The 25,754-nt window shown below is 36.2% G+C and overlaps 2 protein-coding genes across 3 annotated transcripts in view; both read left to right on the forward strand.

The window, feature by feature from the left end:
• The first annotated feature begins 428 nt into the window (after positions 1-428).
• Positions 429-16,241, forward strand: LOC117415413 (anoctamin-6-like). Its single transcript, XM_034025721.3, has 18 exons — positions 429-751; positions 2,648-2,713; positions 3,468-3,746; positions 4,722-4,835; positions 5,222-5,337; positions 5,770-5,904; positions 6,252-6,357; positions 6,781-6,841; positions 7,438-7,583; positions 8,136-8,213; positions 8,999-9,221; positions 9,814-9,983; positions 10,374-10,471; positions 12,027-12,154; positions 12,523-12,728; positions 12,945-13,156; positions 13,872-13,977; positions 15,132-16,241. Exons 1-18 carry the CDS (start codon positions 551-553, stop codon positions 15,294-15,296), a joined length of 2,610 nt encoding a protein of 869 aa, XP_033881612.3. The 5' UTR covers positions 429-550; the 3' UTR covers positions 15,297-16,241.
• Positions 16,242-21,361: 5,120 nt separating this feature from the next.
• LOC117415845 (AT-rich interactive domain-containing protein 2-like) overlaps positions 21,362-25,754 on the forward strand; it is a 38,417-nt gene continuing 34,024 nt past the window's right edge. Inside the window, exons 1-3 of one of the 2 annotated variants that reach the window (XM_034026694.3) lie at positions 21,362-21,907; positions 22,032-22,125; positions 22,976-23,073. In XM_034026694.3, coding sequence (XP_033882585.2) covers positions 21,816-21,907; positions 22,032-22,125; positions 22,976-23,073 — 284 coding nt within the window. In that variant the 5' untranslated portion in view covers positions 21,362-21,815. The remainder of the gene's footprint in view (positions 21,908-22,031; positions 22,126-22,975; positions 23,074-25,754) is intronic. The other variant, XM_034026693.3, reaches the window with a different exon arrangement.

The following is a 25,754-nucleotide window of genomic DNA, read 5'->3' on the forward strand; positions in this document are numbered from 1 at the left end:
AGTAATATCCTAAGAACAGCATTGCTTGCAAAGCTGTGTGTGAGTGACTGATGTTCACTTCATGTGTGGCTCTGAACCAGACACGAAATCAATATAAATAAAATAAAAGTTTGTATTATTGAAGGCTATTAGGATTTAATTATCCTCTACTTTTAATACATTAGTATATGTCTTTCCATGTAAACATTATGTTAGGACAGTATCTCTGTTTCATTTTGTAATATTGTATACAATGGTTCGTAGTATTTTTTATCTGCTATACGTTTATTTAAGTAAACGTCACTGCACTTTAAAGTTTTTGTCTATTATTCTTCACCAATGTTTAGTAATAACTGGGCGTATTGCTTGGGATAGTTCCTATTTGTCGTCAGAGGTGTGGTCTATATACAATATACTCTTTGCATTTAGATGCTTCGATTGTCGTGTGGATGAAGGTTATTTCCTTTTCCAGAAGTTTCAGATCCTGCTCTGACACTGGGTACATTGTTCGGGTTTTACCTGTTATTTGAATTACCTTTAGCTTTCCAAAGCAACTCCTTGATCCCCAGCCATGTACAATATTATGGAAGAAGAGTATGACTGTGAAAAAGACCCTGACCCTGAAAAAAATCTGTTTTATGGAGTGGAGTTTAACAGTGATCCTGGTTCCTTATTTTTTAACGATGGTGAACGACGGATCGATTTTGTTTTGGTCTATGAAGATGAGGACACAAAAGACTTTGAGAAAAGGCACCAGTTTCAGAGACGAAAGGTAAGAGAGTCTGTGTAATAATATTAAAGTACAGTGTATGGCAAATTGGAAGATGTTCTGCGTTTGCTTATCTGCAAATTAGATCTTTACATCATTTTCTATTCCTGTTTTTATTGAACCTTTAGCTCATTCTATTTTTTTTTATACAGTATGTGTTTTCCACCTTTCCACTGGTAAATAGAAAAAACAGACATGCCTCTATTGTGGTCACTTAGTTTCAACACATCTGTGTCTTCATAAGATGGCTCACACAGCAGTGTGTTGAAATGTCTTGGACTTTGAAACTAGCTCCTATGACTTTATTGAAATTGTTTTTTGGGAGCTGGGGATGCATATCCCTGATGACAGGAATATAGTATGAAATATGACATGCAGTTTTACACATTAATACACAAAATTCTTTATCACACATTATTGAGAGCATGAGCATGCAGGGATATAAGAAGATGCCTGTTTCTCCATACTCTCCATATTTGTACATGCACATTTTTACATGATTTTGATAGATGTATTATTATTATTATTATTATTATTTATTTCTTAGCAGACGCCCTTATCCAGGGCGACTTACAATTGTTACAAGATATCACATTATACATTATTTCACATTATACAGATATCACATTATTTTACATACAATTACCCATTTATACAGTTGGGTTTTTACTGGAGCAATCTAGGTAAAGTACCTTGCTCAAGGGTACAACAGCAGTGTCCCCCACTGGGGATTGAACCCACAACTCTCCGGTCAAGAGTCCAGAGCCCTAACCACTACTCCACACTGCTGCCCTTGTAGATGTAACTTTGTATTTACAGTTGCAGCGGGAATGTATTTTTTTTTTTTTCAATCTAGCTTATTTGCAACTATGTCCATTGTTTGTTGTCTTTTAAAACTACTGGCAGATAAAACCATCTGTTAACTTCCCCGATGAGGACCTGTTTTTTGGTTTTTACTCTATAACACTCACTAACAATGCCAAAAGGACAGCTGCCAGACAAGGCGGTTTCTGTTTGTGTTCCGTTTTCTACTATTTACAACATCCTGTTAACCCTTTTTATTTATTTTCTCCACCTTGTATTTTTATATCTCTATAGCAGGTGCTGATAATTGGAATAATGACACTATGCTTTGGAAACAACAGCACATTCAAGAGGAATAGCATTTTAAAGAGCGAATAGCTTCAAAGATCATTTTAATTGGTTATTTATATGTCCTTTCTTTCTCGTATTCATTATAGGTGGTTCTGAGTTATGTTGCTCCAATGTTTCATTATCATCATATTCTCTATATGTGTCTTTGAGCTCACTTTAAGCTTGTCAGTGTAACGGGCAGTGCTGTGTGATACACTGCTGTTATGGATTCTGTCCCCAGTCAGTGAGATGCGATGAGGTTAAAAGCTCTATCACCACAAATGTAGAAGAGTCTGGCTCTTTTGCATTGTGGTTAAGACACTCGCTTGCGATGGTCCGAGGGGTCGCCGGGACCCCGGGTATGAGGAAATCAGGCAGTTAGGATCTCCAGGTACGGTAGGTTCAAATTTCAGAGCCAAGTAAAGACAGTAAAAGAGAAAAATTACTCAATATCAGAGCAATAGAACTCAGTAAAATAAACTAAAGACTCGATTAAACTCACATTTTAAGCTACTCTTTAAATATATAATTTTTTTTTTTTCTGTGGTACTATAGGGTGGTAAATATTATAACTAAATGAATCATGGATGCATCTGGTGAGGGAGCAGTGCAGTCTGTGCCCACCCAATACTGCCAATGGGGTGTCAATGTTTTGTGTATCAAGAGACTAGCAAGTATATGTCTGACACATGTTTTAGTGTTTATTTCTTTGTGTACTGTCACAGCTGTCTAACCGTCATGTTTTTTTTATTGCCTTCTGAACAGAGACGAAGACAATATTTTGAAGAAAGTTTGATGAACATGGGCTTAGAACTGGAAGCAACAAAATCTGTAAGTTTATCTCTTTTGAAAATGTCAGGTCTTGACAAATACTCATCTCACCTCTCAACATGCCAATCACCTGTGTCTCCTTATGACAGGAGAGGCATTTCACCAGGAAATCTAGGACTGGTTTTCCAGGACTGGGCTATACTCATCATTTCAAATGTTCTGCCTCATTTGCCTTTTCTGACTGAGGAAGTAGAAGTGCGGCAGTAAAGGTCATAGTGGGGCAGTAAAAGGTCACTTTGGATTGTGGGATTGATTGAATATATGCAAACAATCAAAGATAGACAAAGTTGAACAAACATTTGTGGCTGTTTTTATTCTCGGTCTTTACACAGCTGTCAGCAGTCTTATTAATCATGCAATATGCAATAATTATTAATCATTCGTCATGCAATAAGAGAAAAGTGGTGGGAAACAACCGCCATTCTGCAATATAGTTTGTCTCTTTAGCACATGCCTTTCAATGACGTACTTCCGTACTGCACAGTTTGGCCCCATTGGGTATGAGATATGAAACCGATAGTTCAGTGAAAAAACAGCTGCAGGTGCATTTTTATTATTTAGACAGTTGTGATCCCAGCAACCTCTGGTTGCTATGTCTGTTGTCTATGTCTACAATCAGTAGGTTACACAAGGACATGCTTTTTTGAAAACAGTCAAAACTCTGTCCACCTAATTCGCTGGCTGGAAAACAAGTTATTTTTGGAGAAAATGATTTTGCCGGTTCACTTTACTGTTCATGTGTTCTTTATTCAAGGTTTTGAATGAGAAGGTTGTGTTTGTTAAAGGCCACACTCCCTGGGAAGTCCTGTGCACATATGCTGAGGTGATGCACATCAAAATGCCAATACAGCTCAATGATTTAAAGAGCAAGACCTCAGCTTTCAATTGCTTCACCAAGCTCTTCAGTCCCAGTGAGGATTTAATTCATCCCGAAATGGAATACTTCACTGCTCCATTTGAGAAGAAAAGGATATCACAATTCTACATCAAGGACCGGGAACAATTCTTTACACCATCTATGCGAAGCAGAATTGTAAGTGATTACAAAAAAATATATATATGGGCCATAGCCAGACATGAAAAATCACAGAGGCACTTGACCGTAATAAACACATCAGTCACTCGATATAAGTAAATAGACACAATTTAAGCATACTGTAGCGTTTCACAGACAGGCAGAACAGACGGAGACGACTCACTTGATTCCTGTTGTTGAAATCCTTTTTATAAGCACACACCACGGGCGGTCACTCTCATGAGCATCCAAACCAAACACAACATAAACAGTAGGAATACAAAAACAATTACACGGATTGCTACATTGCCCCCACCTTTTGTCTCCTTTTGTCCCCAAAAAGTCCGCAGGGCGCAATGCAGCATATGGCCGTAATCGGTCACCTCCACCCTAAAACACAACCCCCCTCCCGGTGACGGCTCCTCTCTCTCCTGCAGTCGGACAAGCAGCACCTCCCTCCCCGAGGGTTGCACTGGCGGCTGTCCATGCTCCCGCTCTCCGCTGTCGCTCTGCTCCCGACTCGCACCTCTTACAGGAGCCCTGAAAAGAGCTGGCACACCTGTAGAGCCTCTGCTCTACCACAATCAATATACACATTTTCCACTGATTTTAAAGCGCTTCATCCCAGCCTTACACAACTGACAGTGTATATACAAACCTAAAATGTAATTTTTACATTCTTGCTCAGTTGTAAAGAAATATAGCAAGGAGATTGTTTAGAACACAATATAGTGAGAACCAAAATCTAGGGATTTATTGAGGTGCTTTACTGAAGTACAAGTTGCACTCTCAAAAATTGTCAGTTGCATTTTTGTTTGTTTGTTTATTTGTTTTTAATGCAATCACACTAGTTATTTATAATAATAATAATAATAATAATAATAATAATAATAATAATCTTTTTTTATATAATGCTTTTCATGTGGTACATCTCAAAGCTCTTTCATATCTCAATCAATCACAATGTTTAAAATGTTCTTTTTTATTTCTTAGGCAAGCTATATCCTTACTCGGGCAGATTATGAGAAGAGAAAGAATGAAGGGGAATTTGGAATCAGCAAGCTTTTGGATAGTGGGGTGTACAAGGCAGCATATCCTCTGCATGATGTAAGTTCAGTTTGATTATTAGTTCAAGTAATATACAAGCAATCTTGTTTTTAATTACAAAATACATTTCAGGAGTACATAACAAATTAATAATCTGTGAGAGAGCTCATGTATTTACGCCCACGTTTCACGATACAGAAACCAGTAACGTGTTATTAATGTCCTTTGTGATCATTATGTTCCTGAGTCACCTTGTATCTATCATTCAACCAGCTGTGGGGGTGCTAATGAAAGTATTTATGAGTTGGTCTCCGTCCTCAGGTTTCATCTGAGACCCTGTTTGCAGTGAATGCTTTTTACTTATAGCTGACTGCTTTAGCTAACAGTCATACAGTATTTTCTGTATCGATTGCCTTTTAAGATGTTTCTTTTTTTATTCGTTATAGTGCCGATTCAATGTAAAGTCAGAAGACCAAAAATGCCCCAATGAAAGGTACCTCCTGTACAGAGAATGGGCTCACCCTAGGAGCTTTTATAAGTTGCAGCCTCTGGATCTGATAAGGTAAAACAAGGAAAAGAGTGTGTAGCTTCAAATTTGCTTCCAAGCCCTCACTGCACTTCACTGTGGAATCCTGCCACAGTTAGGTTTTTGGCATTTTCATTTCCATGTGGTAATCTTTCCAAACAGGGAAATGAAAATACATCTATCTGTACTTTTTACATCACATTTGGCATTTTTAGCAATATTGTTCAGTTTTGTTTTTCTAGCACTCTCAAGCTTAGTCTAAATAAGAAAACAGCGAAATCTGAACATCATTCAATTTTAATATTTCACCACCCTCCAGTCATGTTACAAAAAAGCAGGACTCTATGGCAGCACATATGCTTTAAAATCTGATAACTGATAACACAGAGGACAAAGCAATTCGATGTTACAGTTGTCACTGTAAATGTTTATTTCTAATAAATTGCAGCCTGTTTTTGTTTCTCACAGAAAGTATTATGGAGAAAAGGTTGGTATCTATTTTGCATGGCTTGCCTTCTACACAAAAATGTTGGCATTTGCAGCAGTGGTGGGATTAGGCTGCTTTATCTTTGGATACCAAACTAAGGAAGCAAGCACATGGAGGTATGTAGGTGCAGAGTCTCAAATAGGGTTTTATCTTATTATCTAGGAAATGGGTATATATATATATATATATATATATATATATATAGCATCCAGAGAACAGCATAATTGAATACAATGTGTTTAGAAAATTCTTTAGCACTAGTTTCTTAGAGTATAATGAGGTGCCTGTCTGTCTGTATTTTAAACTTACATTTTTGCTGATTACTAGTATCTGGGGTCAGAACATACTGATAGGAACATACAATTATATTACCAGCTGTGAAAGGGGATATAGTTTATTTATTTATTTATTTATTTATTTTAAATGAATAAATGTGTATCCTTTTGATATGTTTCTATCAAAGCAAGGAGGTGTGTGATCCCCAAATTGGAGGCAGCATTATCATGTGTCCTCAGTGTGACAGGGAATGCACTTACTGGAGACTCAACAGTACCTGTGAGTTATCTAAGGTAGGTTTCATTATGTGAGTGTTAATGAGTTGGTTAATCAGCTGGAACATCTTGTTAATAAAGCGCCCTGGGTGACACAGGCAAATAAACATGCATTTCAGATAATAATTAGGATTTTGCTGCATGGTTCTCAACCAAACTGTGAGGATTCAGAATAAGAGACACCATACACACAATGTATTACAGACATTATAGAGATTGCATTTTAAAGTCATGGAAACTTTTAGCAGCATTAATGTGAAAGTGAAAGGAAGTGTATACTGTTGTAGTAGTAAGTCTTATTTTGAAAGCTTAGAATAATGTGAAATGTGAACAGATCTCTCTCTCTCTCTCTGTATATATATATATATATATATATATATATATATATATATATATATCTGGTGCATAAATGCATTTGAAACTGTTTTATTTGTATTTCAGAAACTCTGCATATTCGACAATTTTGGTACATTAGTATTTGCAGTGTTCATGGCAGTTTGGGGTGAGTTGTTCCATTTATTCATTGCATCATTTTAATATATCATCCATATCTTCAAAGACTCAATCATAAATTCTGCGGTACAAACCAACCTTAAGTGTTGATGAAGGTATCAGTCGAAACATGCACTGCCATTGGTTGTGCAAAATTGTTGCTTTTAGATACAAATTATTGCGAATCATTAGGTGTTGTATCAGGACACTCAATTGAAACTGTCAGTTAACCAGTGCAAAGTATTGCTTAAATAGAGCAACTCATTGGTTGCAGTCGGCAACCGATTTCCTAATTGAATGTCGGACAGGTAATAATCGATGCATTGAGAAAGCTTTTCTATTTAAAAGAAAGAACCAACAATGCATACTCTTCACTGAAGACTTCAAATCCAATTGAAAACATGCCTGTGCATGTTGTTATACATTGTAATATAATATATGAATTTAGAAAATGTTACTATTAAAAAGCAAGAAGCAAAAGACGTCTCATCACGAAAGCCTTCAAATTCAATTAACGTTTAATTGAGGCTCCCAAAATAAAAGTAGTACCGATCAATAATCAATCAATCGATGGAAAGAGTTTCTACGTCCTTCTTGTTTTCACAGTTACGTTGTTCTTGGAGTTCTGGAAACGTTATCAGGCAGAGCTAGAATATGAGTGGGACACGGCTACATTTCTAGAGCAAGAGGAACAGCCCCGCCCGGAATATGAAGCAAAATGCATTCATAAAAGAGTGAACCCAGTCACACAGGTGAGGGAGATAATCAGACATGCTGCCTGGACACTTTATTAGGACACCATTTGCTCTGATCACTTGACATAGACTCCACAAGGTTTTGGAAGTTGTCTCAAGGGATATTAATCTGTAATACTTCAATCGTTAATACTTCATGGAATTGGTGCAGAAAAGTAGGCAGAGGATTGTGACGATGAAGGCTTTGTTCAAGTTCATCACACACCTGCTCAGTTGGATTGGTTTCCAGGTATTGTGTTGGCCATGGAAGATGTCTCTGTCAGGTTCCTCAAACCATTTGCGCACAATTCTGGCATTATCTTTTTGAAAGTAGCCATCACCATCAGGGTACAAGTGCAGCATTGTAGGGTGGACTTGATTTACAGTGGTGCTTTAAACAGCATTCATATGGCTTTTCAGAGTAATCAAGAGACTCAAGGTATACCAGGAGGACATGCCCCACACCAGGGCGATGCCAAATCCAATTGGGTAGACAGGTCTTAATAAAGTGGCTAGATAGTGTATAAGTTTTACTTTCTCAAAGAAAAAATAACTGTTTTTGTTTTTTAGGACATTGAACTCGTGCCTTATTCATATTGTGGGAAGTGTATGAGAGTGTCCTGTGGCATTGGGACAGTCCTGTTCTGGGTAACGTTAAGTTATTTTATTCAAGAATCCATTTTCTTACCTCTTGTTAGCTTGAGCATTAAAACTGTGCCGATTCTTATTGTGCTGAGAATCTTTCGGTACTTGACGTGTTTGTTTTCTGTTCAGGATATGCAAACATTTCAAACACAAGGCTATATCAACTACTGCATCCTGGTACCTTTGCTGTAGGTCACATGTCCTGAAAGCAGCAGGAGTGGAGTGAGTTTAAAAGACAACAAATGAAGTGACAGGAATGAAGCAGCAGCTTTTCAGAAATATCTGTATATTCCAAACGGAAGTATGACATACAGTCAAACAAATAAAGATTTTGATCAGAAGAAAAGGGAAGCCAGTAATAACATTGCCAGTGCTAATAACCTTGGTTAACTAACACGCCTTACAAGTACATCAATATCTGAAATGTGACAGCTTGGGTTAAGTTAAGAACTCCCCATTTCCAACTAATGTCACACCCAGACATGAAATAGATTCATTTTCAGACCCACATTTTGTTCTATTTAAAGCATATTCTGTGTTTAGCATACTTGTTGATCTCTATTATGGAATCAGTCCTTAATAACACTACAAATATTTTTTAAGATCTGTCTCTCCTTCTGTAAGTTTAAAGAAAAAAACAGCCCTAAATACATGTTCAGTTTTTATTAGGTTTATTTGTTTTTGTTTTTGTTTTTAAAGGGGGCAAGTTTAGTAATTCAGCATAACCTTCAATATCATTTCAATTTACATTTTTTTGACTAAAATGATTTTTTCTCTTGTGCTCTCAGGTTTTGCTGATCATTGCTTCAGTAGTTGGGGTTATTGTGTATCGTCTGGCAGTATTCTTTGCATTTTCTGCTCATCTAAGTAATCTAAAGGAACTAGAACCATTCAGAGAGTATGTGACACCCCAGATGGCGACTTCAGTAACAGCTTCCATCATCAGCTTTGTAATTATAATGATACTAAATACAGTATATGAGAAAGTGGCAATCTGGATCACTGATTTTGGTAAGAAAAAAATCTTGATAATTTTAATTTTATTGATTGATTGACAAAAACATCAACGTTAACGTTAAATTTAATTAAGGTTCAATGGCATTGCTGTGGCGTGTTAATGGAACTCCTGAGATCAGAGGTCGGGGGCAGTTTCATTACAAGCCCCAAATTAAAAGTAACTTTTTTCTGGTTTGGTAACTTCATTGGAATGTTTGTTTTCTGAAAAACCATGCAAATGTAGAAGAGCTTTGCAGCAGTCCAGGGCCTTGTTCTAACCAGGTATTTAACTGTTTAATTGAACCTCGTTGTTCAGTTAAGTGATTACAGAGCTCGTTGGGACAGTCCTGGTTTTGAATGGACTGAAAGAACCACACCTATCACTGCTCTAAAGATGTATCTGGTGTCATGTGATGTGTAATGACACATATATAAACTATATACTCTGGTCACTTCCATTCCAGGGGCTGGAGAAACTGGCCAGTATGTTCAACTAAGACCTAGAGATTTGCATTTGTTTTTATGTAAGGGAAGGGATGTGAGTGTTTAAATTTGTATGTTTGTGACAGACTTTTTAAATCGTTTTTTCTTTGTGTTTGTATTCCAGAATTACCCAGAACAAAGACTGATTATGAGAACAGCCTGACCCTGAAGATGTTTCTTTTCCAATTTGTCAACTACTATTCCTCTTGCTTCTACATTGCCTTTTTCAAAGGCAAGATTGTGGGTTATCCTGGGGATCCAGTGTATTGGCTTGGAAAATACCGTAATGAAGAGGTGAGCTAAACAGGTGAATGCTGTGGTATCTAACATGCACAGAGTAAAGATTGAATATACAGTAAGTGAAGCAAACTGTATCCTTTAACACACAGACAGCATGCCGACTTGTCCTTTAATAAGATTAATCCGTCTGTAAACACGGTTCATAGGAACAGGGATTCCAAAAAAGTCACATAAAGTCCAGAAATTTACATTTTCTGGTAGTTGCTATGCACAAAAATGGGTAGTCTCTTTAGCTGCCACATACCTATTTATCATTCACAATCACTGTTTTGCTTGAATACCAGTTAAACGGCTCCCTCTGCTGGTTTTGTGTGAGAGAAATATCTAATAATTATGACAACTGACTTTAGTTATGTGATTCTTCTGTTCTCTAAAAAAATACAGTGTGATCCAGGCGGCTGCCTCATTGAGCTAACAACTCAGCTGACAATTATAATGGGTGGCAAAGCAGTCTGGAATAACATCCAGGAAGTACTTGTGCCGTAAGTATACAGTTAGTATTATTAGGTGAATTTGAGGTAGAAACAGTAGATGTGGACTATATGAGTTTCATTCAGTTACCATAGCACACTTTTAAAGCTGTAAAACGTTAACAGAAAAGATAATCTTTTTTTCACTTTTTTCCAGAAGATAGAATTGGAATATTAAAATATGATAAGATTAACACACAATAATATGTCAGTTGGTTTTGCATTACCAGTCCAAAACCAACATGAAACATATGTTATTGTGATGATAATTAGTACTCGCATGTTTTATTATGTTATTTTATATAGTCTATGTTTCTTATATACAGTATACCTTGTTTCTCCCACTGAACCCAAATAGAACTTAAGCGAGGTTTATGTTGGAAAGTAGTTTTATTTTTTTGTTTAATTTTCCTGCTCTTTAAAAAAGAAAAACATTATTTAACCCCTTCTGTTACTGGAATAAGCCTTGTTGTTTGATTTCCCGCCATTCCTTGGTTGAATTTGCCTGTCTATATTTTGAGTGGATAAAAAATACTTTGGCTTAAATACTGGAAAATATTTCTGCACATGCCTACGTACGAACATAAAGAACACGAGGAGATATTTCATACAATAAAACAGGGGTTTTCAAGCGAGGGCACGCGTACCCCTGGGGGTACTTCTAAACAGTCATCACAATACTTATATGTTGACGGTTTTTGTTTGTTGTCGTGCCTGCATTTTATTAACAGCAATAGCGACTGGTTGAATATGTTTTCGGGGTTTGAAACATTTCTTACTTGCAATAGAAAATTAAGGAAAACACAGCAGTCAAAATGTGCAAAGCGACAGAAAGTTATACAGAGTCCTTTGGATCATTTTTATTCTGGCTTAATAAAAAAAAGTGTATTATTGTTCATAATCAATTATAGTTTTATCTTGAGATTAATGTTTCTGATACTGTAAACATTTTAAACGGCACTTATGCTTAGGTGGTAAATAAATATTAACGTGATAAACATTTACAGACTGTTTTGTATTATTTATAATGACTTTGCCCAATCGAAAGCGAATATGAGTGTTTCCAAAGATTCCTAAATACTGCCTTTTAATTCTTTGCATCCAAAGACATGTAATTAACTTTTAAGAATTATTATTAGTATTATTTATTTCTTAGCAGACGCCCTTATCCAGGGCGACTTACAATCGTAAGCAAATACATTTCAAGTGTTACAATACAAGTAATACAATAAGAGCAAGAAATACAATAACTTTTGTTCAAGCAAAGTACAAGTGTGACAAGAATGAAGCCTACTGTTTGGTTTTCTGTCTCAGCAATTTGTCATTCCCAGACTGTTGTGAAAAATGATATAGTAAATAAACGGAAAAAAGAAATATGTAACCAGATTATTCTGCCTTTTTATTGGAACTGTGGTACCATTTAGTAAGTGAAAATTGTAAAGGGTACTTTAGCTGAAACCTCCTGACAGAGGGGTACAGTTTCAAAAAAAGGTTGAAAACCCCTGCAATAAAGTTTTCTATTACCAAGGTAACATATAATATAAATCAATATGATTTTACACTCTAGGTGGATAAAGAATCTCATAGGCCGCTGCACCACAAAAACCTCAGAAAAGGTTACCCCGCGATGGGAGCAAGATTACCAGCTACAGCCTTTGGGAAAGCTAGGATTGTTTTATGAATACCTTGAAATGGGTAAGTGCTAGCTGTACAAGCAACCATCCAATTGAAATGTGTAGTCCACCTATGTGTTTGTCCTTTCCAAGCACACCTCCAGATTCAGGGCAGTTCATTGTTTCTTAGCCCTATTTTCTTTTTTTTTTTCCACTAAGGATTCAGTGCATTCATAATTGTTTGTTTACTTTTACTTCCATCTGTGCCTTCTCAGTTTACCCTCTGCATGAGTTTGGACACGTTTGGACACTATAAAGTTATTCAAAATAAAAATTCAGCATCTTGTTTTTAATTTGTGCTGCCAAAATTTCTTATATTCTTGGTATCACCCAAATAAAATAAGCCACTGATTCAGAAGCAATCACTAACGATATGTTTTTGTATTATAGTTATCCAGTTTGGTTTTGTTACCTTGTTTGTGGCCTCCTTTCCTCTGGCTCCTCTTTTGGCACTCGTCAACAACCTGTTTGAAATCAGAGTAGATGCCTGGAAAATCACCACCCAGTTTCGGCGTGTCATGCCAGAGAAAGCACAAGATATTGGGGCATGGCAGCCAATCCTTCAAGGGGTAGCAATTCTTGCTGTGGTGACAAATGCAAGTAACCTTTCTAACAACGCAAGCAATGCGCTAAATCAGATTGCATCTACTTTTCTTTTCATAAATAGGCACAAATTAGACCTGGTTGGAATGTGGTGACTTTGAGCAGACACTCCATGATAAAATACCTAAAATGCTAAAATACCTTCTCATAAAGCTGTTTTCCTGTGTTCACGGATATGCATAACAATGAAATCCTCTGTGTTCTAACAGGCCATGATCATTGCTTTCACCTCTGACATGATCCCACGATTGGTCTACTATTGGGCTTTCTCTGTGTATCCATATGGGGATTATGGAAATCACACTATAGAAGGCTACATCAACAACACACTCTCCATTTTCAATATCTCTGACTTTTCCAATGATAGCAAGCCATTGCGACACCCTGTGTGGTTCGACTCTGAGAGAGATACTACCTGTAGGTTAGTATCTTCTGAAAAATCACTTTTCGTTTTTCCTCAGTAAACGGTTAATTTAATTTTGTTTGTCAAAAATGTATTTTACCAAATACAAATTATATCATTTGCTTAGGAGAAAGCCTGGACCATTACATTCACATAGCTATTCATTCCAAAGTTGTATTACCGTAATTTCATGTGAATGGTGAAAAAACAACATTGTAACTTACAAAACTTTACAAAACTAATGAAAATTAGTAAAAAGGCTTTGTGAAATCCCTCTGTATTGATTTTTACTCTAGCAAACATGATAGTAAAATATTAAAATGTCACCTATGTGTATTACAATTATAATCTACAGCTTCACCTTTCTGAACAGTATTTAATCATTTTCATATAAATAACCTTGACTTTTTGGAGTGACAGGAATAAAGAAAAATATGTTATCTCTATCTAGTGTAGGGCTGGAAATAAGACTCCTACTGCATAGCAGTTTCACCCATTCCAGGTTTTACTACGATTTTGATTAGCCACAGGGTATAGATACCAAACTCCGGTGTGACTTATTAAACTTGTAGTACAAACAGGAAGGGAGCCACCTTTAGTGGTCTTGGATCTTAGGTGTTCCAAATAGAATGCAAAACAATGACAGTATGGGTGGCGTTCATTTAATGTTGGATAAGAAAAGTTCAATAAAAAGCTAATACAATCTACTGTAAACCGTTGTGATTGTTTACAGGTATCGGGATTTCAGATACCCCCCTGGACACCCCAGGCAATATGAGCACAGCAATTACTACTGGCATGTGATTGCTGCCAAACTTGCTTTCATTATAGTTCTTACAGTAAGTAGTTGCTGAGCTTTCTACTCACTTATCTTAAGCATGATTCGCACGGGACTAGAGTGTCCTCAGAGTTGGTCAAAAGCAGAGGACGTCTAGTTTTCATCAAAGAAAGTCTGTAAATTAAAAATGAAATGCAATGTTGTGGCCAGATAATGCGCTTTTGTGCATAATTTGTAAACAATGAACCGGGTGTAAATAGCTCATTTAGTTGTACCTTCTTTTCCAAAGGCTAGAATAACCATTTTGTCCTTTGAGTGATATGTATTTCCATACGCATCTTTAAATGCACCATTTTTTATGTCAATTATATTTTGTATTTTCGCCTGTCCCCAATTTGGTTATGCCCAATCGTAGCGTTTTACTGAACTGGAGAACCCCAGGACAGATCGTACCAATTTGAATATTATATTATAGTTTATTGTAAAGGCTGGTATTGGATTGAGGCGAACACCCCGGAAATGCTATATCAATTCTAACATAACACTGACATGGTCGATTCGCACAGGAGTAAAAAGACACAGGGCGCTTGAGTTTGACATTTTACAGATGGTCCCGATGTCTGTAAAAATTCCGAATCCACCTGTTTATGTGGTGATTTTTAGTCCTGTGCGAATCAGGCTTTAGTCTCTTTTAATAACAGCACCTTAAAACCTTCCACTAATCAGAAACCCTGTACAGCATTGAGTTCATTCCTAGACGCGTTCAGACCCGAAACACAGGCCTACTTTTCATGACAATAGCGCATTTTCAGGGTGGACTTTAGTATACAAAAGCAGCTTTAAAGTTATTTTTTAAAAGATTGATTAAACCACAACATGTATTCCAGTTTGTGTTAGTAGAAAATGTAGTTGCCTGTACCCCAATATTTATCAACTATGTCTATTCAAAACATGTTGATCTGGGCTCCTTCTCCTTTGTAACAAACCCTGTTGTATATGGCTGCGTTACTTAACTGGAGAGTTGACCTGTGAACATTTTAGGATGTTTTTGTGCCTTTGTGTCTTGCAAGCAAACTGTTTAATTTCAGAATGCACTAATTCACTAATTGTGAGTGAATGTTTAGGAGCTAGCCAGACAAAGTCTAATATTTTTTGTCATACATGTGTGACTCAGTGAGGACATGCCAATGAGACGTCTGTTTTTTGTCATTTCAGCATGTTGTGTACTTGGCTAAATCTATCCTGTCATACATAATTCCTGATGTCCCAGCAGTTGTGAAACAGCAGATGAAACGTGAAAACTACTTAACCCAGAAATGGCAATATGAATCTCAGCTAAATCTGAAGAAACATGTGGGCTGCACACCAGACCTGGAATAAATGTTGAGTTTATCTAAATATTTCAAATAGTATATTTTATGTGATTCTAAATAATTAAATATTTAATATAATGTTGATGTGAATATTTATATTCAAATATTTTGATTTCTGTTTCAAATATATTTATAAATGTTTTACAATGACGTGAAACATAACACATTAAGTTTTATATGAACATCAGTTTAGTATCACATTAACATTTACACTAAACATTATCCAGTATGCAGCATGCAATTTATTGTTTCAAAACATCTCTAACTTGAATCCTAACACGATTTAACTACAGTCATTAAAATGTCATGTGCTAGGTTCAGTATGCCTATTGTTTTCCACTATGTGTTTTAAAGACCCCCAAGAATGTTTATGTAATTGCATAACAAGCACGTACCCTGAGAGACACAAGGAGGTTTGAGGTAGATTTCACTAAGGTGCCAAACTTGCTGTTTACAATATTTACAAGTGGCTTCGAATTTATCCGAGGCATTGTCTGGCATAATGAAATGCAAAGCAGCCTTAGATCTAGGAAATAACATGCTGGTAAATTAAGCAAGTACTAAGTGAATGACTTGAGCTTCAACTGAAGACAGGTGAAGACAATTTGAAAATTATGTATACAATTTGAAAATTATTTAAAAAGTTTGACCAATAATTTCAAATAATTATTTGTTTGGAGTGTGGCAGGGCTGAAGCCCTGCAACTGTAAATAGTGGGTGGGCGAATGTAAGGTTGGCAGGGATGTGGTTAAATCTGTCCCTGCCAACAATCACAGGTCAGTCCCCAATTAGGTAATTGAGTGCTAATTGGGGAATGGCCACCTTTATAAAAGGGGAGAAAGACTTTGTTTGGGGAGAGGGAGTTTTGATGTGTGTTGTGACTACCTGTAGGGAAGGGGAAGCCTACAACTGTTTAGTCTTTTTGTTTGAATCTTTATTTTGGCCGTCGTGCCGTTTATTTGTTCCTGTTTGTTTATTGTAATTTTGCCTCCCTGTGGGATTAATAAATGTGCACTTGTGTGCTAAACGGCAGCTTTCTTGTCTCTGAGTCTCTTTCCTACGATAACATCTGGTAACAGTGCTATCCTGTCACAGGAGACAAAATATTTAAATATTTTCAAATAAATATTTGAGTACGGACAAAATATTTGATATTTATAAATTAAATCTCAAATATAAATGTATTTGTCTCAGGTCTGCTGCACAGCTGACAAGGCAATTAAAGAGACAGATGGCTCGTTTGGGATACGGACCGACTATATAAAACAGCTTTGAGAACTCTTACAAACTTTTTAAATCTTATGAATACTTTTGAATTCTCATTTTTTGAGTTTTGCAAAAACATTGCTGAAATAAATAATTGTAGACATCTATTTCTTGTAACTTTTTTTCCTCATCCACAATGCAAAACTTTTGCTACAAAAGATTTTTCCTAAAATTCTTTGATTTCGAGGAATTATAACTTTCCATTGGGGTATGTAAACTTTTGACTATGCAACTATATACTATATACCAGTTGCATAGAACAGAGCCAAAATAACACAGCTTTCCATCATAAGCAGCAACCAGACCACTTCTACGGCTAAAAGCAAGTGCGTAGAAATGAAGATCATTATACACTGTGTATAATATGAATTGTTTAGAAACGTTGAGTTTACAGCTAAAGATTATGGTAGTATCCATAGTGATTTGCACACTCCCCATGTGAAAGTGACAGACCCACCTAACACAGGCTGTGAGTAATCCAGTGGTAGACTGTACAATACATTTTTTTTTTCATAACACAGATTGCCACTAGAGGGCACTCACTTTGTGAGCTCTCTATTGTGTGATTCAGTGAAATTATTCAGGTGAACAGAACATTTTTTAACTTGAATTCCAATTTTCAATATTAAGATTAATAATTTTATTTATAATGTTTGCTGGTATTTTAATCAACTAAATAACATTTTATCATAGTGTTGCTTTTTTTTTTCAGGATCATGTTTGTCATAGAAACTGACAGCACAGATTTTTATGGCACAGAGTTTTTATGGCACAGATTTACAAGTTTGCATCACATTTAAGACAATCTACCGATAGGAAAACGTAATAAAAATGAGGGATAATGGGCTCTATTCTATTCTCTGCTGATTGGATTTGGCAAGAATTCGAAATGCAAAGTGGCAACAGCACAATTGCAAACAGTCTACCAGGAATGGGGTAAGTCAAAGATCGAACAGCAGCTGAAAGAGGCATAACACTGGGTACAAGTCAAACTGTTGCTAAGTAGCAAGTGCAGTCATGTTGGTAGGCCAAGACATTGGTCATCAGAGTGCACCAGCAATGGCAAAATGAAGGATGGTGGCAAGAGAGACAGCTGTGGCCGCAAACAGTGACAGACAGAGGGAAAGGACTGGTTGAGGCTTGTCAAGTCTGAAATATTAATAAATGACTGGACTGAACTGAGATCCCAGGAGACACCTTCCATATACCCTGTGGGGTCTATACCATGTAAAGACTGTGATTAGGGCAAACTATGGTCCAACCTGATATTAGGCACAGGTCCTAGCCAGGCAGTGTGCATTTATGTATTATGGCAGAGGTGGGAGAAAAAAACCCTGTAGTTACTGTTTAGTTCCCCTCCATCAAACAGACAGGCCAGTCAAGTGAGAATGTAACATGTGCCAGTACAATACCTTTCTCAATAATATATTATTACCACACTGACCATGGCTCACCTGTCCTATGTTACTGGCTCTCCATTTTCTACATGTGTGGAATAATTTAATTAATAACTTAATTAAAACATTCATAACAAAGAGGCTCAAAGGCTCAAGTGGATCATCAATCACACAGAAAGGCTATTGGGTGTGTCAAATACATCTAGGTGGTCTCTACCCCCAAAAACACAATATACAATAATAGTCACCTTTGCAGAAGTCTCTTCTAGAGTTCAAGAACTAAACCACAGTATAATGCAGGCTCACCCTTTAAGTGGGTGGTACCTTCAGGGCAGGGTTGAGACTGTGTGGAGAAGATCACATTGCCACTTGTGGATAACAAGAGTCTCCAGCTTCTAGATTTAAATAATGCCACTGTATTACTCTAAGAAAAGGACATTTAAAGAGTAGCTAGATTCAAATTACATTTGTTTTTGGTATTTTTTAAATTTGAAGCTACTTTTTAAGACTTCGATATATAGTAGCTAAATTATAAAATGACCAGTTGGGTATTTGCCTATACCTAGTACCCCTTATAAACATTTCATTTTTAACAATAATAATTCACTTTTTGTTGTTTTATAGTAACAGTTAGGTCTGGTATATAAGGAAAATGTATTGATTTTAAAATAGTTTAACACATTATCAAATGTGTTCAGATGCCTCATTTCATTTTGTACAGTTCGTGTGGAGCTACAATATAAAGCAATTTTTTTTTTAGTCCCCAGAGCCCCATGCTGTTTCTTATTCTCTTTATATGTTGTTTATATACAACAATTGTACAAATATAACACTATAATGATACAATAGTTTGTATATAGTTAAATTGCTGATACATTAAATGACGGAATACGAGACCACGTTCATTTTGGTTTGAAATACTAATCAAAGGACCAGCATAACTTTTTTCTTCCACAGGGTGGTGCATTATGACCCGTTGTTACTGAATCCCAATACTTATTCCGAAATACTATACTGTTTACCTATAAACCCAGAGAAATATTTAAATTCTGGGGGGGGGGGGGATACCGGGAAACTGAAGTTTATTATAAATCAGAATATGTATTCCCTGAAGTGACGTGGGAAGTACATTGGGAATTGCAGGATTCAGTTGTTGGCAACATGTATCGAATGTTATAACAGTTTGATAAGTGTAGGTTATCGCTTCCGCTTTTCACAGAGATGCACAGTAAGACGGAAAAGCAGTACTTAACTTTAATAAACTACGTTAGTAAACAACAACAACAAAAAAAAAATGTTACATTTCGTTGCTAAATAAAAATGACTGTCAGAAAAATACAGGTGTGTGCATGCACTAATTTGCTAAATCTCACAGACATATGACGTAAAGTGATAGTTGCACATACCGGAAACACGTGGAGAGAACAATACAAAATAAATATATATATAAAAACAAACCTGTTCGGTATGATTTTTTTATTAACTTGTATGACAAAATAGCAACCACGACAAAGCGCGTTTATTAAATTAAAAAGTATATAACTGTATATTTTTGACTATGCTTAAATAAATATATTAAAGTCGGTTACACCACATCCTCCTTCCACAGCACCGGCGGCACTTGTTTCCAGTTCGTGTGGCACTCTGATAATTTGTTTAAGACATTTAAAAAATGTATACCTCACGACCGCGTTCGAAAAACGATGTATTATCTATTAGTAAATGTGTTTATTTGTATTCATCTGAAATGGGTTTTCCCCTACAGAAACCTCTACAAAATGGGGTCTTCTTATCAGTGGGCGCCGCCATTTTGTGAGAGCACTGAAGCGTTAGGGGTACGTGTAATGGTTGAATATTGTGACCCCCTCTAGAGTTATGCGTCTGGCTGTTATGAAAAGGGATTGTGCACAATTTTCAATTTTCGCACGGGTACATCCACACATACTCTGACATTTGGAAATGGCTCTTTGCTAAAAAGTAAACTCTTACTAGACATATACATTGAGGAAATAGAGTTATTTTTTTAAGAATTGGTGATGCTAATCTATCCATTGCACTTTATTTGTTTGTCTTTACCCCCGCCTCCACAAACCGATTAAGTAGTTTGCTTGTTTACGCAAATGGGTCAGTTGTCCCTAAGCATCAAATTGTGCACCTCGGGTAAACTTGAAATAACGGCACTTGAGACTCTGGTGTTAGCTATTGTAAATTACCACGGGGTATATACAGCAAGCAGCCTAGTCTGATTAGTATAGTAACCCCTTTTGTCAGCACAAAGCTTGTTCCTGTGCTCTAGTGTATGGAATGGAATGAGATTACGGGGGGTCACATTGCTGCAGTACCGAGCCGTGGTCATTACCACTTTTATCAATTGGAAACATACAGGGAATAGAAGTCTTTTTTTAATGTGTAAAACTAAATGTATATTTTATTAACTTACAGTATACAATAGGCTACTTCAAAACATGACCAAATTGCATAGCTTTGTACTGCCTGCCCTCCATGTGTAGTTTATCACTCAAATGCTGGTAGTTCAGAGCAAACCAATTGTTGCAGGCTGCATCAAGATACCCAGTAATCATTTAGATTCAGAACACACTGTATCAATTACCAGATGGCTGTTCATATTCATATAGCCAACAATAAGCAGACCAAGACGTAGGGGTCATTGCACACAATATATGTAAAGCAAAATATGAAACGGTGCACTTTTTGTTGTTGTTTAAGAAACAGAAAAAAACGTACCTATCCTTAAAGCTGTAATAAGATACTGTATGTAAGTTCAGCGTGGACTGAAATTCTGACACAATTACTAAGTGGTTCATTAGAGTTTTTTTTTTTTTTTACATTATTATTATTATTATTATTATTATTATTATTATTATTATTATACGACTACGATAATAATAATAATAATAATAATAATAATAATAATAATAATAATAATAATAATAATAATAATAATAATAATAATGTATTTTCTGAACAACAAAATGTTAGGCCTAGAAATGATATGGTGAAAATGCTTTATACAGGACTTACAGGACAGTCCATCAGTTTTTAGATAATATGGGTATCATTCTAAAATACTGGAACAAATAAAAAGAATATTTGCCTCATATATTTTTAAAATCGGCTGGCTCTGAGCTAATATATATATATATATATATATATATATATATATATATATATATATATATATATATATATATATATATATATATATATATTACAGTAGACCACTGGCTATTAAACTTACGAAATGTTATACCTGTTCAGGCTTCAATTCAATAATACAATCCCATCCCCCACACAGGTTAAACATTGTGTTCTGTTTTTTATGGTTTGGGAAGTTTCAGATGAGCCCTTAGCTGAAAACATTGTCTATTGTTCTAATAACCGCTTTGGATAGTGCAATACCGCTGTAGCAAATAGAGGTCGCTGCGTGGCGCTCAGAGCTCGGCCTTAGGATCTTTTTGTCTGAGAATTGGATCCCGTTGCCGCTTATACAGTGTGTGAGATTGCATGGAGCCGCGTCTGTAACACACTGTCAGACCACTCCAAATTGAACACAATACCAACCAAAACAATTAATTTAACATAGAGAACAATGCCAGTTTTTATTTGCTGTCAAAATCGGTCGTAATTCGGATTGCTTGCTGGAAGTTAAAAGAGCAACATCGGCTCTTGTGTTTTGTGTGTGTGTATACAGTCGTTATTATCACTCTTCTTTCTCTTATTTCTTTAACTTTTTAAAACACTCCGCTTTCTCGTCAATGACCGAGCGCCGGCGGAATATGGGATCCTTGGTGTCTTAGGAAGCGAATGAGTGCGGTTTTAACTGATTTTTAATATTTAAAAAAATGGCAAATTCGACGGGGAAAAACCAACCTGATCAGCGAAGGAAAGGACTGGCTTTCCTGGATGAGCTGCGGCAGTTCCATCGGAGCAGAGGGTGAGAAGGGGCGGCTTTAAAACCACCAAAATATACCTTTAAAAACATATATAACGATAGATAAATATACCCAAGAGGTTCTGGAAAGGCAATCCTATACTAATTTGACGTTTTTTCATTTCAGATCTCCGTTTAAGAAGATCCCAGTAGTGGGTGGAAGAGAGTTAGATCTTCACGCTCTGTACACCAGAGTCACTACTTTAGGTGGATTTGCAAAGGTGAGTGGAAGTTTATATTTGGATTTCCCACTCTCAGCTTCAATATAACTCTACCTTGGACCTCGGGGAAACGGATAAAGGGGAGCGTGGCTCATTGAAGCTTTTTTTGCTGGGTCTAAGACGGTGATGTAAAAAGGCTGGTTTGGTGTTGGCCTTGTGCTGGTTAGGTAAGTGTTGTGTGTCTAGAGTATTGGGTTTGTATTGAAAGTCAGTTTCAGCTGCTCCGCTCTGCTTTCTCTTTAGAGTCTGAGTGCAGTTTTAGTGCAACTCAAAATTAGCGGGCATGTTTAACATCGATAATCGGCACAGAGCATGGGCTAGGAAATGCTCCTCACACCGGGGAAGGGCTCTACTGTCTTGATTTTAACCAGAAAAAAAAACACAAAGAAAGCCATGTAGGAATAGCCATCTTGGGCATGGTTGAAGACAAAATGTAGGCCCCAGACAGGCCTATTTTTATTGATACCCACAGAAATATAAAAATACCCCCGAATCGGGGCAGATTGAAGTATCGATCATTTGGATGATCACTGGGTGGCCACAAAGTATCAGTGGAGTCCGTTATTTTAGTTAGATTCACGTAGTAAGGGGGAGGGGGGTTCTATTGTTTTATATGGGGGAAAATAATAACTGAAAAAAAGCAGAAAACATACATGAACACCACAGACAACCACTGGTTTAAAATAATATAATGTTTTGATAAGAAGTTAATGTTTTTTATTTATTTATTTTTATTTATGTGCATTAGATTAGTTGTCGTTCTTCAAAATAACAACAACAATAATAATAATGTAGTGATGCTTGATGAAATGCTTTAACTTAAACACAAATATGTTTTTTTTTATTGCAGGTCTCTGACAAGAATCAGTGGGGTGAACTTGTAGAAGACTTTAATTTCCCAAGGAGCTGCTCAAACGCTGATTTTGTTTTGAAACAGTATTACCTTCGGTAAGTTTTATCTTGATTTTTTTTTTTTCTCGAATGCAAAATTAAGTGCAGTCTTATTTAAAACAGATGCATGTGGTGAATGTGTTTACTTTTGACTAGTTTGGGAGTGACTTAAATAACACGTGAGACGTTTGTAAAACCTGTTTTAACCTATTGGTCAAAAGTTCTGTATTAAAGTACTTATACGTTGCTAGCTGTGTTTCTACAGGCGTGTGACCCATAGTTGGGGTTCCTGTCAGCTACAAATTGTCAGTAGCAGAACATAGTGAAAGCTTTTATTTTACTGTAGGGTTAATTTAAGGATGCATATCCCTAAAATAAAAATAAGGCTTTTAGAGCAACAATGTTCTTTATTATCTAAAAGCATTTGCTGCTGTGATTTTAAGCTTTTACATTTTTTTTTTACACTGGGATTTCTGAGTTTTTGTTGTTTTAGTTCTTGTCAGCAAAGGGCCCTCCCATGCCCAATATACAATTGATTTTTGATTTTTTGACATTTTATAATTGTTGATTTAACCCATCACTTAACCATTTATGTTTAATTGCAAAACTGTAATTCTGATTAGATATACATTTTTGGTACAGGTTTAAGCAATTAGCAACACAATACAGTATTTTCTTTTATTGTATTGGGTGCATAATGTTTCCTTAAGACAAGTCAATAAGATCCATTTTTTAAAACTTTGAGTTTTGATACCAGTTTATTTTTCAGTGTTCTACATTTGGGTAGATTTTTTTTTAATATAGCAATTTAAAATGCTCGGTATCTGTCCTTTAATTCAATATGAGCGAAGCCAATGTAGTGGTTGTCCTTTGCTGCTGCTTGTGTAAAGAATATGCATTGTTTAATAGCATTTTTGTTGCCAATTTACTTTATATACATTGGTGCACTTTTAAAGTGTGTGGCATTAAAACAGCACCATGTGGATTACACAATCAATCTGCAAGAATTAAGAGTTCTGTGAAGAAAGAGGATATTTGTTTTACTTGCAGCTTTTCAGGAAAAAAGTGTTATGACAGACTTTTTTTGGTTTTTCCCTCCAAAATTATCAGATGAAACTGTTTCTAGTTCTGCCCACTTGAGGTGTAATGGGATTAATACAGACAAAGAATGTGAATGCCCATGGCTGGTAAATATTTAGACTTGACAGCCAGACATTAACTCCTCCACCACTGCCCCCTCTTTGATAACAGCAGAAAGGGTTTGAACAGGCATTTTTTGTTGCTTTTATATATATAAACAAAGTTAATTGATAATGTAAACCACCATACAACTTACCTGCTCGAGTATTATTATTATTATTATTTATTTCTTCGCAGACGCCCTTATCCAGGGCGACTTACAATCGTAAGCAAATACATTTCAAGTGTTACAATACAAGTAATACAATAAGAGCAAGGTTTATTTAGGTAAATGTTTATTGCTAGCGTTAACTCTACAATTCAACTAGCAAGCCTGAATGAAGGGTACAGAAGTTGCTAACTTTCAAAATGTTTTCGTGAAATCCATCTTGCACCTACAGTACAGCAAGGGACAGCATTTTCTGATGCCCTGGGTTACAACAAGCACACTGTTGTAGGCCTTCCAGTTTCATCACTGATTAGTGTCCTAAACTGACTTCAGCAGTATAAGGGTAGCATTCACAGCATAACGAGGGGAAGTTATTTAGTTTCTCTGTGTACTCTAAAAAGCTGCTGTTAGAAATCCATACCCACAATGCCCTTCTCATGATCTTGCATGTAATAATATGGTTTCCACTACAGGGCAGAATAATAACCTTGTAACGTTTTGCTACAGTAATTTAGCCCACCCCCATGTATGAATTATCTGAAATGCTTAATGTTTCACTTTTAAAACTGACACATTTGAGAATTTCTTATTATTGCCACTTTTAGTCATTTAAGATATTCCAAACAAGTGTTTCCTTTGAAGACAATTTAAAGATATTTGTTTTTGCATACAGTACTTTTTTTTTTTTTTTTTAGTGGTCTATTATGGTTAAATATGTTGGTCTGAAAAAGCATCATTTGGGCCAGAAATTCTCTTATGGTTAGATAGGATTTCACTATACATTTATTGCAGACAAAATATGAATGAATTGCACTTTTATAGTTTCTATAGTAACTTAAATTGGGTTTTTCAGGGTCCATTTTGTAAGCATTAGATGAGGCTTCTGCAGTAATCCCTCGAGATACTCTAAATTGTAGACACCAGCTTTCCTAGAGTTTCCCTTGTTTAGCATCCTAGAGACTTGCTCATGTCAGTGATAATACATTCATGACCTGCTATCCTATGTCTGCTTGGTTGAGGAAATCCACATTTCCACACCCCCTCTCTCACTTGAGCTACACATGTAGATCAGAAGCGACCCTGCCAGCTGCAACTGGTATATGATCCTTGTTACATCTTTAGTTTGACTTCCAGGTAGTACAGCAGAGCATTACCGTAATTTGAACTGGTGGCCTTTTAATTCAGTGTTAAACCGCCATTGCTTGAGTGTTTGAAATGCAACAAAATTCACATTGTTTTTTTCTTTCTGTGTAGTGTGACTTTTAAGCTGGTTTACCCTAAGTGTTGTACTATAATCTCCTGCAGGAGATACATATCCCCAGCGGTAGGGGGATTAGTGGAGAGTTTTATTTTATTTATTCATTTTTTACCAGAGAACCCCTCGTCCAAT

This window comes from Acipenser ruthenus, chromosome 7 (genome assembly GCF_902713425.1).
Source record: "Acipenser ruthenus chromosome 7, fAciRut3.2 maternal haplotype, whole genome shotgun sequence".
Taxonomy (NCBI): domain Eukaryota; kingdom Metazoa; phylum Chordata; class Actinopteri; order Acipenseriformes; family Acipenseridae; genus Acipenser; species Acipenser ruthenus.